This window comes from Lipophrys pholis (assembly GCF_963383615.2).
Source record: "Lipophrys pholis genome assembly, chromosome: 16".
Lineage (NCBI taxonomy): Eukaryota > Metazoa > Chordata > Actinopteri > Blenniiformes > Blenniidae > Lipophrys > Lipophrys pholis.
In genome coordinates this window covers 27,502,247-27,516,920 of record NC_137634.1, presented here as the reverse complement: position 1 = coordinate 27,516,920, position 14,674 = coordinate 27,502,247, and the positions used below count along the sequence as shown (strand labels likewise).

Below are 14,674 nucleotides of genomic sequence, written 5' to 3'. Positions count from 1 at the left end.
AACATGAAGAGATGCAGAAACATCCTAAATCAAATCCATCTCCAGCCATCGCTGCTGATCTGAGATCAGAATGTACCAATGAGTGAACAGTAACGCCCCCCCCGTCCTGGTTTCCTGGACGAACCGACTGGAGGCTCCTCAATGGGACACGTCTGAAACAGATTCCTCCCGGGAGTTCTAACTTTCTCTAATGAAGGCAGTAAATAAAGTAAATGCTGACCTTTTCAAGGTAATGCTGAGTTAAAGAAATAAATAAAGAATGCCTCCATCTGCAGCCAGCGGTGGCGATTTCCTGTTTCAGCATGCCGTTATGTGTGCAGTTCTGCTGCCTGGGGGCCGATAAACTTCCATTTATGTTGGAGCATTTTAGAGAATGATCAGCTTTAGCTCCCCGAGCGAACGCAGACGGCCTGCGAACGCACGAAACTAACGGCACAACGCCGCTTTCCTGGCGCCAAGAGCCTCTGCTGGAATTAATTCACTGGAAACACGGTAATCAAAAGACAAAGTAGTGAAATTATCAAGGTTAATGGACGACAGCTACACAGAGGCCGTTCAGAAGGAGTGCGCTCAGCTTCAGCATTGTGATGACCCTCACAGCGTTAGCAGGAACTCACCTGCAGGGTCGTCGTTCAGAATCGTCCTTAGCTGATCCAACACAGGAAACAGAAAGTATCTGGTTTAAACTCCTAATTGGGTATCTAAACTCCTGCTCACTAGAAGAGAAGCTTGTTAATCCTGAACTAACTCCATCCTCCTGACAGCAACATGAACAATGTTCCACTGAAACTAACATTAGCATTAGCATGTATCCATGGTTCGCATAATCCAAAACGGTTTTATTGGCAGTTTGTTATCTTTAAACTCTCGTTTAGTGCTGAGGTATTCATGTTCTAACTGATGAGCAACGGAGCATTAGCATTAGCCTGCATTTACAGAAGCTATGATTAGCATTAATGTGTGTCGACAGAAACTATGATTAGCATTAGTATTAGCTTGCATTTACAAAATGTATGATTAGCAATAGCTTGCATCTACAGAAGCTATGATTAGCATTAACATTAACTTGCATCTGCAGACGTTGTAATTAGCATTAGTATTAGCTTGTGTTTACATAAACTATGATTAGTGTCAGCATTTGCTTGCGTATACAGACGCTATGATTAGCATTAGCATTAACACAAGTGCTACATTAGCATTAGTATTAGCATCAGCATTAGCTTGCATCTACAGAAGCTATGATTAGCATTAGCATTAGCTTGTGTCTAGAGAAACTACGATTAGCAAGAAGAGGTTGAGAAACTGAGGATCAACGTGTCTGAAGAAACAGAACAGGAATGTTTTAGAGCATCTTCCTCAACCAGCATCCAGATTATAGAGCATCTTCCTCCTCCAACATCCGGATGACAGAGCATCTTCCTCCTCTAACATCCGGATTATAGAGCATCTTCCTCCTCCAACATCCTGATGACAGAGCATCTTCCTCCTCCAACATCCTGATTATAGAGCATCTTCCTCCTCCAACATCCTGATTATAGAGCATCTTGCTTAGATTTCTGGGGCTGAGACGTCTGCAGTCGACTCATAAAGCTGAGAAAGTTCATCAGAAAGGCTAAACCCCACACTAGCGTTACTAAAGTGCTAACCTCACACATATGATTCATCAGAGTTAATCTGACGTTGTCAGACGAGCAGATTCTCGTCACAGACATTAAAGCTCTGAAGCGTCGCGCGGCGCTCCAGTAGAGGGGTAACAGTCACATGATGGTTAACGTCACCGCAGCTCTCAGGTTCTGGGGGGGGGGGGGGGGGAACATACAATACCCTGAGCCTGAGCAGCTCTATCTAGACAGTAAGATGATTTTCTAGATTAACCAGCCTGAGCAGCTCTATCTAGACAGTAACATGATTTTCTAGATTAACCAGCCTGAGCAGCTCTATCTAGGCAGTAACATGAAGCAGGAACATGAATTAACAAAGAGGAAACAACAAAAGAGGAACATGATTTTTAAAGTTTGAGCAAATGATGACAGAGAACAAGCAACTTCAGAAGCACCTTTCATGAGGAGTGGAAGTGTGTGTGTGTGTGTGTGTGTGTGTGTGTGTGTGTGTGTGTGTGTGTGTGTGGTTTGTCCACTGGGTGTGGGAGCCCCCACCCCACCCAACGGCCAGACAGCAGAGTCTAAGACCCGCAGGGCCCAGTGCGAGCCCGGCTGGAAGCCAGTGGTAAGGGAACCCCCCCCCCCCCCCTCACACACACACACACACACACACACACACACACACACACACACACACACACACACACACACACACACACACACACACACACACACACACACACACACACACACACACACACACACACACACAGTGTAGGGGGTAGTTTAAGTTCACCAAGTCTGAGAGTTTGGCTGAGATGTTAATGCTGAGGTATTTGATGTTCCCTGGTTTTAGTGGGGTGTTCGGTGTGTGCTGAAATATAGAGTTAATAGGCAAGACGACTGATTTGTTCCAATTTATAGAATATTCTGAGATTGAGGAGAATCTGTCTATTAACCCTTTTGTTTCTGGAAGAGACGTCTGTGTGTTCTGCAGGAAAAGTATCACATCATCTGCATAGAGACATATTTTATGTGTTACATTTACTGTTGGTATTCCTTTTATGTTATTGTTCTGTCTGATGGCTGCTGCTAGTGGTTCCATAGAAACAGCAAAGAGAGATGGTGAGAGTGGACACCCCTGTCTGATAAGATTAATTAATCTACATGTACTGTTAGTGGAGTGGTCCATAAGATTAATTAATCTTTGTGTATTGTTAGTGGAGTGGTCTATAAGATTAATTAATCTACATGTATTGTTAGGGGAGTGGTCTATAAGATTAATTAATCTACGTGTATTGTCAGGGGAGTGGTCTATAAGGTTAATTAATCTACGTGTATTGTTAGTGGAGTGGTCTATAAGGTTAATTAATCTTTGTGTATTGTTAGTGGAGTGGTTTATAAAATTAATTAATCTATGTGTATTGTTAGGGGAGTGGTCTATAAGATTAATTAATCTGTGTATTGTTAGTGGAGTGGTCTATAAGATTAATTAATCTACTGTATGTGTATTGTTAGTGGAGTGGTCCATAAGATTAATTAATCTTTGTGTATTGTTAGTGGAGTGGTCTATAAGATTAATTAATCTACGTGTATTGTTAGTGGAGTGGTCTATAAGATTAATTAATCTACGTGTATTGTTAGTGGAGTGGTCTATAAGATTAATTAATCTACGTGTATTGTTAGGGGAGTGTCGTCCTTTAATAAACCCAGTTTGATCAGGGTGTATGATGTGGGGTGTGATTTTTTCCAGTCTGCTTGCTAATGTTTTACTAATTATTTTAAGATCTACATTGATTAGTGATATTGGCCGATAGCTAGATGGTAGTGTGGGATCTTTATCCGGTTTTAGAAGAAGACTGATATTTGCACAGTTCATATGTTGGGGGAGAGTTGAAGATTTTTTCATCTCCTCAATTATTAAAAAAACAATAGCTGAGAGTAAAGACCATAATTCTTTGTAAAATTCAGCGGGGTATCCATCAGGTCCTGGAGCTTTACCATCAGGTCCTGGAGCTTTACCATCAGGTCCTGGAGCTTTACTATCAGGTCCTGGGACTTTACCATCAGGTCCTGGAGCTTTACCATCAGGTCCTGGAGCTTTACCATCAGGTCTTGGGGCTTTACCATCAGGTCTTGGGGCTTTACCATCAGGTCCTGGAGCTTTACCATCAGGTCTTGGGGCTTTACCACCAGGTCCTGGAGCTTTACCATCAGGTCCTGGAGCTTTACCATCAGGTCTTGGGGCTTTACCATCAGGTCTTGGAGCTTTACCATCAGGTCTTGGGGCTTTACCATCAGGTCCTGGAGCTTTACCATCAGGTCTTGGAGCTTTACCATCAGGTCTTGGGGCTTTACCATCAGGTCTTGGAGCTTTACCATCAGGTCTTGGGGCTTTACCATCAGGTCCTGGAGCTTTACCATCAGGTCTTGGGGCTTTACCATCAGGTCCTGGAGCTTTACCATCAGGTCCTGGAGCTTTACCATCAGACATGTGCTGGAGAGCTTCCTGCAGTTCTTCTACTGAGATGGAAGCTTCAAGGCCTTGGATCTGTTGGTCTTTTAATTCCAGGAGGTCAACTGTGCTCAGAAAGTCTATTTCAGATTGTGAAGAGTCAATTTGTAAAGAGTAAAGTTTTTTTGTAAAATTCTCTGAAGGTATTGTATATTTCTTGAGGGTTAAAAGTGATTTTACATTTTGAGTTTGGACTGAGGGGACTGGACAGTTTTCTTTATTTCCTTTTACCTGATTGGCTCAGAGTTTGCTGGATTTATTACCATGTTCTAAGTTCTCCCAGCGTAGTCTCTGCAGTTGAAATTGTGTTTTATGTTCAATTATTGTGTTCAACTCTATTTTTAATTTCCTTAGTTCCATCAATAGGCGCTGGTCTCTGCAGGCAGCATGAGCTGTCTCCATGGTTCTGATTTTATCTTCCAGTTCTTTCTCCTTTATTTTGTCCTCTTTGGTCTTGTATGAGGAGTAAGGAATGATTTTACCTCTCATGAAGACTCTAGCGCCTCCCAGAGGACACAGGGAGAGACACCAGACAGTTCTAGCGTCTCCCAGAGGACACAGGGAGAGACACCAGGCAGGTCATTTGGTTCTAAAAAGATTGTCCATTGTTTTTTAAAGAATGTGAGGAAGTCTGGACCCTTGAGATTGGTTCATCATCAGACCAACGCTCATCATAGACTTTTCTTAGTATTTGTACTTCTCTGTCCTGTCTACCTCTCTCTCTCCCTCTTCTATTCCTCTCTCTCTCCCTCTTCTATTCCTCTTTCTCTCTCTCTTCTATTCCTCTCTCTCCCTCTTCTATTCCTCTCTCTCTCTCTCTTCTATTCCTCTCTCTCCCTCTTCTATTCCTCTCTCTCTCCCTCTTCTATTCCTCTCTCTCCCTCTTCTATTCCTCTCTCTCTCTCTCTTCTATTCCTCTCTCTCCCTCTTCTATTCCTCTCTCTCTCCCTCTTCTATTCCTCTCTCTCTCCCTCTTCTATTCCTCTCTCTCTCCCTCTTCTATTCCTCTCTCTCTCCCTCTTCTATTCCTCTCTCTCTCTCTTCTATTCCTCTCTCTCTCCCTCTTCTATTCCTCTCTCTCTCCCTCTTCTATTCCTCTCTCTCTCTCTCTTCTATTCCTCTCTCTCTCCCTCTTCTATTCCTCTCTCTCTCCCTCTTCTATTCCTCTCTCTCTCCCTCTTCTATTCCTCTCTCTCTCTCTCTTCTATTCCTCTCTCTCTCCCTCTTCTATTCCTCTCTCTCTCCCTCTTCTATTCCTCTCTCCCTGTCCTATCCCATGTACTTCTCCCCCCAACCGGTCAAGGCGGATGCCCCCCCCCCTTCCAGAGTCTAGGCTCCGCCCCCTTTCTTCCTGAAGAGGGACTTCTTATGAACTGTTCTTCCTGAGAGGGAGTTCTTCCTGGTTTCCTCTGTTGCTTGTTCCATCTGCTGTTCTGGAAGGTTTAGTTGGGTTCTGTTGTTCTCTATCATTGTAAGAGGTTCTGGAAGGTTTAGTTGGGTTCTGTTGTTCTCTATCATTGTAAGAGGTTCTGGAAGGTTTAGTTGGGTTCTGTTGTTCTCTATCATTGTAAGAGGCTCTGAGATGTTGGTTGATGTGATTTAGAGCTTTACAAATAAAATTGAATTGAATTGAATTGAATTGAGCAGTGGTGTGTTAAATCTCCATTGTCTGATAGGAGGGTGATTGTTCTATTAGTGACTGTCATAGTGACAGGTCAAAGGTCAAAGGTCACTGATAGTGATGGGGTGAATCTGTGTGTCCAAGGTGTCTTTAATCACTGATTTACTCAGCAGAAAGTAATCTAAGCCTGAATAGGATTGGTGCACTGCTGAGTACAAGTTGTACTCTTTAAGAGTGGGATGAGAGGGTGGTGAAGAAGTTGTGATAGAAGGAGGGTCATCAACATTTGGGCCGTAGATGTTTGTGATCCACATCTCTATGTTCTGAAGAGAGATGTGAAGAATTATAAATCTTCCCTCTGGATCTGTGATTGTGTCTTTACAAGACAATTATATTTTATTGATGATTAATGTAGCTCCGCCTCTCTGCTGGGAGTTCTACCAAGCTGAGTGTGTGTGAGGGAACTGTGGTGAAATCAGTTTGTGATGTCCTGTGGTAGGTGTGTGTGTCTCTGGTAATAGGACAATGTCTCTTGTAACAAGACAATGTCTCTTGTAACAAGACAATGTCTGCCTGGAGTTTGTTTAAGTGTTCAAAACCTTTTTGTCTTTTTATTTGCGTGTCCATTCCTCGTACATTCCAGGTGACAAACCTGTACGTGTTCCTAGCTACACTCATCTTCTAGGTGGGTTTTCTAATGCTGAGTGTGTGTGTGTGTGTGTGTGTGTGTGTGTGTGTGTGTGTAACTGTGAGGTTAACGTCACTGGTTAGCATCCCTGATGCCGCTCCGTCCAAGGCTCCGCCCACTTTCACGTCTCCGTTCCTCAGAATAATGTCTTAAGCATTTCCGGTTATTGAAAATGACATAGTGGTGGAGGCAGCGCAGTGTTTTTATCTGCTCTATTAAACTACCATCAAACATGACAAACTACCAGGATGTTAAAGTGGAAGATGAAACCTGAGCTGGATGATTGACGGCATCATGTTGCCTCCTCTTTTTTTAAATTTGACCCGAGGGAACGACGTAGAAGATGGACAGTACGTAGCCCCGGAGTGGCCATCGAGAAACAAAATGATAACGTGAGGGAACAAGATCATTTAATTCATGGCCACAAGATTCTTCACTCGTGGCCACAAATTAATTACCTGGAGTAATATTGTAGTGACGGCGGGGCCAGTGGTATGGTATGTTAGGATAGAGAATTTAGAAGCAGTTTTCCATTGTTGTTTTTTCAGGCTTTTCATTGTAATATAATTGTAACTGACTTCACTTCCAGGTCTCGCATGACGTTCTGACCGCAGGCTGAGGTCTGTATGAGGCAGCAGGGGGCGCTCCGCTAGGAGACGCTCCACCATCTTTCTAATGAAGCCAGACTTCTGGTTCCTCAGGAACTACTAAACAAACTACAAACTACTGTAAATGAAACTTGGAGTTTTTAGAGCTAAAATGAGCCTTTTAATGGCTTCATGTGAAAGAGAACTTTAATCAGAGTGTTTACCTAGGTTACCATGGAAACGGCTGTAGAGCAGTTCTATCATTCTACACCTCCATTCCTCCATGTTGAAGCTTTTGATTCAGACACGTCCAGAAATAAAGTGAAAGGAGCAGAAAGTCACTATGGAATGTTGGAATGGTGGAAAATAAGAGCCAAACTCATTTATTAATGTTAAAGAGGGAAAACGTGATCCGGAGCTGCTGAGAATTAGAGCTTCTCTTTTTAAACATGAGAAAGGACTGCGTCATGTCCTTTGACATCTTCATCCTGTCATTAGTGGCTTATGTAGCAGCTATGATAAACTTTAAGAGTACCGAGGTGTACCAGTATCTACACAGTGGAATGGCTGGCCGTGTGCCGTCATCCAGAGACGGGGTTTCACCTTTTCAATGCAGACGCTAGTCCCAGCTAGTCCCAGCTAGTGCTAGCCACCATGCTAACCACCATGCTAGCCACCATGCTAACCACCATGCTAACCACCATGCTAACCACTTAAGGCAGACCCAGTCCCTCTACAGAGAGTGCATTCAAATGTAGGCAGGGTTGTGAACGACACAGGGATGTAACGTCATTACGCAACAATAGTGGTGTGAAGAATGTGGAAGTTGCAGCCGCAGCTCCGAGTGTGGAGTAGTGGAGTGTGGAGCTGTGGAGTGTGGAGTGTGGAGTGTGGAGTGTGGAGCAGTGGAGCAGTGGCGCTGTGGAGCTGTGGAGTGTGGAGCTGTGGAGTGTGGAGCTGCGGAGTGTGGAGCTGTGGAGCTGCGGAGTGTGGAGCTGTGGAGTGTGGAGCTGTGGAGCTGTGGAGCTGTGGAGTGTGGAGTTGTGGAGCTGTGGAGCTGTGGAGTGTGGAGTTGTGGAGTGTGGAGCAGTGGAGTAGTGGTGCTGTGGAGTGTGGAGTGTGGAGCTGCGGAGTGTGGAGCTGTGGAGTGTGGAGTGTGGAGCTGCGGAGTGTGGAGTGTGGAGCTGCGGAGTGTGGAGTGTGGAGTGTGGAGTGTGGAGTGTGGAGTGTGGAGCTGCGGAGTGTGGAGTGTGGAGTGTGGAGTGTGGAGTGTGGAGTGTGGAGTGTGGAGCTGTGGAGTGTGGAGTGTGGAGTGTGGAGTGTGGAGTGTGGAGTGTGGAGCTGTGGAGATGTGGAGTTGTGGAGTTGTGGAGCTGTGGAGTGTGGAGCTGTGGAGTGTGTTGTGTTCAGTGGGAAACGGTCCAAAGGGCTCTTTGAGTTGAAAGTCTCCGACCCCTGGTCTAGTCACTCCATCTAGTGTATCCAGGAGATACTTGCTGTGTTTGAGAACAGGCCGGGACATCCTGCACACAGTCACATTAAAAAGCAGGTCAGTAAATTGGCTCGTTGGTTTCTAGCTGCTGAGGCTCTCAGATTATGTAAATCCACGTTTCCTCGCAGCTTAAAATAGAACCTCATCCATTTCCATCCGATTCTCCTCGTCACCGCGTCAACACTCTTCAAGATTCTGTCACGACGTTCCTCTGGGACTCCTTCTGTAAAACGTCTGCTTTCACCGCGTTGTGTTCGTTCACACTCAGCTGCAGCCGTTCATGTTCCCCAAAGCTTTCTGAACACTTTGACTGAATGGATGAACGGATGGATGGACGGATGGACGGATGGACGGATGGATGGATGGACGGATGGATGGATGGACGGATGGACGGATGGACGGATGGATGGATGGATGGACGGATGGATGGACGGATGGACGGATGGACGGATGGACGGATGGATGGATGGATGAATGGATGGATGGATGGATGGACGGATGGACGGATGGATGGATGGATGAATGGATGGATGGATGGATGGATGGACGGATGGATGGATTTTAATCTCCATATTTATCCACCAGATTGAAGCGTTCGATGTCGGGGGCTTATGACGGAGTAAAGATGGACACTTTTCTAAACTAAACACTCAAATGGGGCTGATGTGATTCTAGTGATTTGATCTTATTCCAATGATTTGATTCCAGGGATTTGATTCCAGGGATTTGATTCCAGGGATTTGATTCCAGGGATTTGATTCCAGAGATTAGATTCCAGGGATTTGATTCCAGGGATTTGATTCCAGGGATTTGATTCCAGGGATTTGATTCCATTCTAGTGATTCAATTCCAGGAAAAGAGACTGTGTTCACCTAAGATGACATTCAAACTTTCTCGTCACCTCTTTGCACTTGATTGTTAGAAAAACAAGACAAAGGCCTCGAAAGTCTTCAAGAAATTCCATGTTCCTCATCACGCTAACAGCATGGATTCCTCATTTAATCCGAACCAAAGTCTCAAAGCACCAATGTTTCCTCATATTGTCTGAAACAACTAAAGTTTGAGATGAGTTCAAAGTTTTCTGTGAAGTCTGAAGTTGGTCTCTCGACACGACATCGGCTGGGTTATCTGAGGAACACCAAACAAACAACGAAATATGAAATATGATCCGTCTCTGTTCAGAAACATCCTGAGCCTTCAGCCGGAGGAAACTGTTCAGACTCTTCATTATTCCCGGAGATATTCAGTCAGATGTGGACAGAACCAGCTTGTTTGTTCTCCCTGCAGGAGGAACACAGGAGCCAGAACAGAATTTACCTCTGAAATGAGCAGATTTCCTAAATAAACCATATCAGTGCTGCTCATCAATGTCCAATAGGTTGAAACAGTCTGCAGAGTAAATAATTAGCTGAAGATATTTCTATCAAAGGAAGCAGAGTGAGAACAAATCCTGCATCTACGGTCCGAACAGAACAAACAGGCTGAGTGATGTTCAGCATTAAGCTGCTGATACAAAGCTGGACCACGTGAATCAAACTGATTGAGTCAGAAACACCATCGATTAGCAGACTGGACCAACCTGCTCTTCTCCATCAAACAGGGCTTCCTCTGAGCGTCCACAGCCAATCAGATCTCAGCCAATCAGATCTCAGCCAGTCAGATCTCAGCCAATCAGATCTCAGCCAGTCAGATCTCAGCCAGTCAGATCTCAGCCAATCAGATCTCAGCCAATCAGATCTCAGCCGGTCAGATCTCAGCCGGTCAGATCTCAGCCAGTCAGATCTCAGCCAGTCAGATCTCAGCCAATCAGATCTCAGCCAATCAGATCTCAGCCGGTCAGATCTCAGCCAATCAGATCTCAGCCAGTCAGATCTCAGCCAATCAGATCTCAGCCAATCAGATCTCAGCCAATCAGATCTCAGCCAATCAGATCTCAGCCAGTCAGATCTCAGCCATTCAGATCTCAGCCAATCAGATCTCAGCCGGTGAGATCTCAGCCAGTCACAAATCAGCCAATCAGTGTTGTTTTCGTCAATGACGACGATGACGAAATTATTTCGTTGACGGCCCTTTTTTTCATGACGATAACGAGACGGTGACGAGCTAAACACGTCTGTCTTATGACTAAAGCATGACGTTATACATGTGTGAGTTTCCGTTGAAAAGACGAGGCGGGACTAAACCCTCAGTGCGTGGCCTGTCAGACGCTTCCTCCTATTGGGTGTGAAATCTGTCTGTCACAAGCCGGCAATGCCGCTGTGGCGACTTCCTTGTTTGGTCGCGCCCACCACAGAGCAAGGCAGCGCACATTTTCACAACACCACTGAGCGGGAATTGAGTTGGTTACAGGATGTTTCCGTCCTGCTCTCATCCATCCCTCCATCCCTCCATCCCTCCATCCCTCCATCCCTCCATCCCATATATCCATGAAGCCTCCAGATGTTTCTCAGTCAGTGTGGAAACGCTTTTGAGCTTCAGCTGGATGTTGATGCTAAATACACTGAAAGCTAAACGTTCCTGAGCGATGAGCGTCGGGACTTTAACTTCAGCTCAGAGGGATTAGAACTAGTTTGGCTCAGAAGCTTTACCAGCATGGTTTTCTTCCTGTTTGGAGTTCCACGCAAGTTTCATAGACTTTGAACCAATATTCCCATGATGCACCTCAGTGTGAAGAAGTCAAACAGATCATGGTAGAAAAAGTATTTTTATAAAACCAAGAAATTGCTGCTCTGGACGTGTAATCTAACTGCTGTGGAGTGACCATGCTTTACCTCTGCAGACTGTTGTTCAGCTCGTGGAGCAACATAGAGCCATTTGGAACATGTTGTCCAATAAAAGAACCGGCTCAACTCCAGAATAAGATCTTGAAGTTGTCATTGTTACTATTTCAACTTACAAGGAATTTTAACCTGTTTTGGAGTTGTTTATCAGAATAAGACATTTTTTGCAGTGTCATGAGTCGCAAGTATTTCCAGACCATCAAACTACAATCAAATCAAAAGAGGCCATTGTAAACCATCTTCAGGTGAGTGTAGACCAACACGGGACCAGCATGGACCAGCACCAGAACTTAAACACCAGCAAAACCAGCAGCACACGAGCACAGATCATCATCAAACCAAGATGGCCAAGCACAGACCAGCAACATCCAGGCAAAGGTCAGGATCAGACCTGCATCACCCCAACGTACACCAGCAAAACCAACACAGACCAACACGGACCAGGTTCAGAGCAGTGTAGACCAGTTTCATACCAGTGCAGACCAGCATCACCCCAATTTACACCAGCAAGAACCAAGAGACAAGACGAGAAGTGAACCGGAGTGAGATTCAGCTGTGTTTTCTTGACAGAAGTGTATCCTAGAGGCAGAAGAGTCTCTGATAGAGAAGCTCTGTGTGTTGACATAATCAATAAACGTCAATCAGCAGAGTCGGTGATTCATTGAGTCAATGATTCATTGAGTCAGTGATTCATTGAGTCAGTGATTCATTGAGTCAGTGATTCATTGAGTCAGTGATTCAGTCTTGGTTGCCATTTTGTGATCCAGCTTCATTTACCTGCAGCGTTCAGGCGTCTCTAGTAACTCGATACGGAGCTAAATCTGTCCGGGGTGAGGGGTGGAGGGTGGTGGTGGTGGGCGGAGGGGGGGAGGACTGACAGCTGGAGCAGGTGGGCGGCGTTCACATGTCACAGTGGGACTGTCAGCTAACATGAAATAGTATTCAGATTACAAACAAAAGCAGCAGGATGAAGTATTTATGGCTGCGGTTCCTCACAGCAGCAGATACATCACAGGGTTCTATATCAACACGGAAGTGGAATTCTTTGATGGTCATCGAGCAGCTTGGACACGGGACGAACAATCCTGTTCTGTAAAAAACCTCCCGTGACTCAAACAGCCGCAGAGGAAACTGACACTGCTGGTCTACAGCGGCTCGACACCCGGTCCCCTCCTGAGTACAGAACTGCATTGAACTAGCGACAGCATAGCGATAGCAACAGCATAGCAATAGCAACAGCATAGCAATAGCGACAGCATAGCGACCCTTTGCTCAAAGTCTAAAAGAAACCACAAACCACAGCTGGAGATTTAAAATGAAATACAGCTTAATTTGTAAATCACATGGTTCAACATTTATACTACTTCTGTTAGCTGCTAGCAGCTACATTTACAAGAGGTGGTTTATGATATTAGCTTCCGGTGTTGACAAAAATCAAGATGTCCTATTCTGGGGTGCGCCCCCTTGTGGCCGATTCTGGTTTAAACCGAAAAAACTCCAGATCTTCAGTTTCCACTGAAATCCAACATCAAGAATCATGTGGAAACCAGGGAATTCCCAGTGACGACTCCTTTAAATGACCATCCTGCTACTTCCTGTAACTGTTACAGTTGGTTTTACCCTCAAACACAATTCGATTAACTGAACACAACGTTCCACCAGCCGCCCTTCAAACACTGAAGGTTTGGCTTTGCGTCCACTTGCAGCAGAAAGAGCAGATCCACTGAATTCCAATGAGGTGATGGAGCGTCCAGCCTAGCGTCTCGTCACGCTGCCGAGCGCTGCAGGAAACCTCATAACACAGATTGGGATAATGAGACCTTTACGAGTCCTGAGACAGCAGTTCAGGTTGAGAGTCATCGGATTTCTGTCTGGATGTAAACAACTTCTCAAGAATAATTCCAGCAGTAATTGGAGTCTAGATCCAGTTTGAAGGTGGAGCAGCAGGTTGTGGAGCAGTTTGTGGAAGTCGCCTGGTTGTAGGAAGAAAGATCATAAAATTTGAGGGAAATAGTTTGAGAAATAGATGAAAGAGTGAATTAAAGTTTAATGTCTCTTCAGTACCCGCAGACGTTTTCAGCTACTTTACGTCTCAAAACTCAGATCGACTCAACAAGCTAGCAATTCCTGAAACAAACACAGGAAAAGGAAAAGTTCAAAAACCCTCCGTCAAAATAAAATCTAGTGAATGTGAAGAATAAAACACAACCACCTCCTCTAATATCCAGATTATAGAGCATCTTCCTCCACTAATATATTGAGATAATCCATCATTGGATGAACCCTCACAGTGCTAACAGCTGATGCTAATGCTAATGCTAACAGTAAGTAGCAATGTGCAGGACACTGTGGGAGACTGATCCAGTGAACGTATACAAGGTCTGGTTTCCACCGCATCAGGATTCACACATTTCTCCTCCTCAGTCACGAAGAGAAAAAGTGTCTCCATGTGAAATCTGCTTTCATGTCGCAGAAGAAGAAACTTTTACACAAGTCGTCGTCGCAGAGCTTCACTCTGACGGGTAGATTTAGAAACAGAAACTTCCTACTGACCTCAACACACACACACACACACACACACACACACACACACACACACACACACACACACACACACACACACACACACACACACACACACACACACACACACACACACACACACACACAGTAGCTGCAGTCTGTCCAGACTTCTTATTTATAGCAGCTTGTTCCCCAGACAGACCGTCATTGAAACCAAATGTGTTGATATGGAGGAGGGGGTAGAACAACCCCCCCCCCCCCCCCCCCCCCCCACACACACACACACACACACACACACACCCTTTACTGCTGTCTTTAGTGAGTTAGTTGTCACATAGAGGGAAAATGAATAAAAAGCTTGAACTTCCTCATTGGAAGCTCCTCCCCCTCCAAAGTCCATACTTACCATTCTGTCTTTCTCTTTGTCCTGTTCCTCCTCTCTTCACTTCCTCCTGGTCTTCAAAGTCTTAGTGTCTAAAAGAGAAGCTGTTCAGAAAGCTGCATGAGGCCTTCACTGACCAGCTGGGAGTCGGGAAATACAGCAACTGTGACGCTCTCTCTCTCTCTCTCTCTCTCTCTCTCTCTCTCTCTCTCTCTCTCTCTCTCTCTCTCTCTCTCTCTCTCTCTCTCTCTCTCTCATCAGCTTTTCCAATAACAAACGCTCGCTGCCTCTTGGCGTCGTCCCCTGAGCTGACTGCTTCCTGAAGCTTGCTGGACTACCGTGACCCCCCCCCCCCCCCCCCCCCCCCCCCTTCTCTCCTGTGTGTGTGTGTGTGTGTGTGTGTGTGTGTGTGTGTGTGTGTGTGTGTGTGTGTGTGTGTGTGTGTGTGGGCCCTGCCTCCTTCCACATTTAGCAGCAGACACACA

General features: G+C 45.3%; 1 protein-coding gene across 1 annotated transcript in view; it reads right to left on the bottom strand.

The window, feature by feature from the left end:
• sgcd (sarcoglycan, delta (dystrophin-associated glycoprotein)) overlaps positions 1–14,350 on the bottom strand; it is a 100,556-nt gene extending 86,206 nt beyond the window's left edge. The window contains exon 1 of the mRNA XM_080484115.1: positions 14,214–14,350. Within this exon, the coding sequence (XP_080340241.1) occupies positions 14,214–14,216 (3 nt within the window). The 5' untranslated portion in view covers positions 14,217–14,350. The remainder of the gene's footprint in view (positions 1–14,213) is intronic.
• Positions 14,351–14,674: the final 324 nt, after the last annotated feature.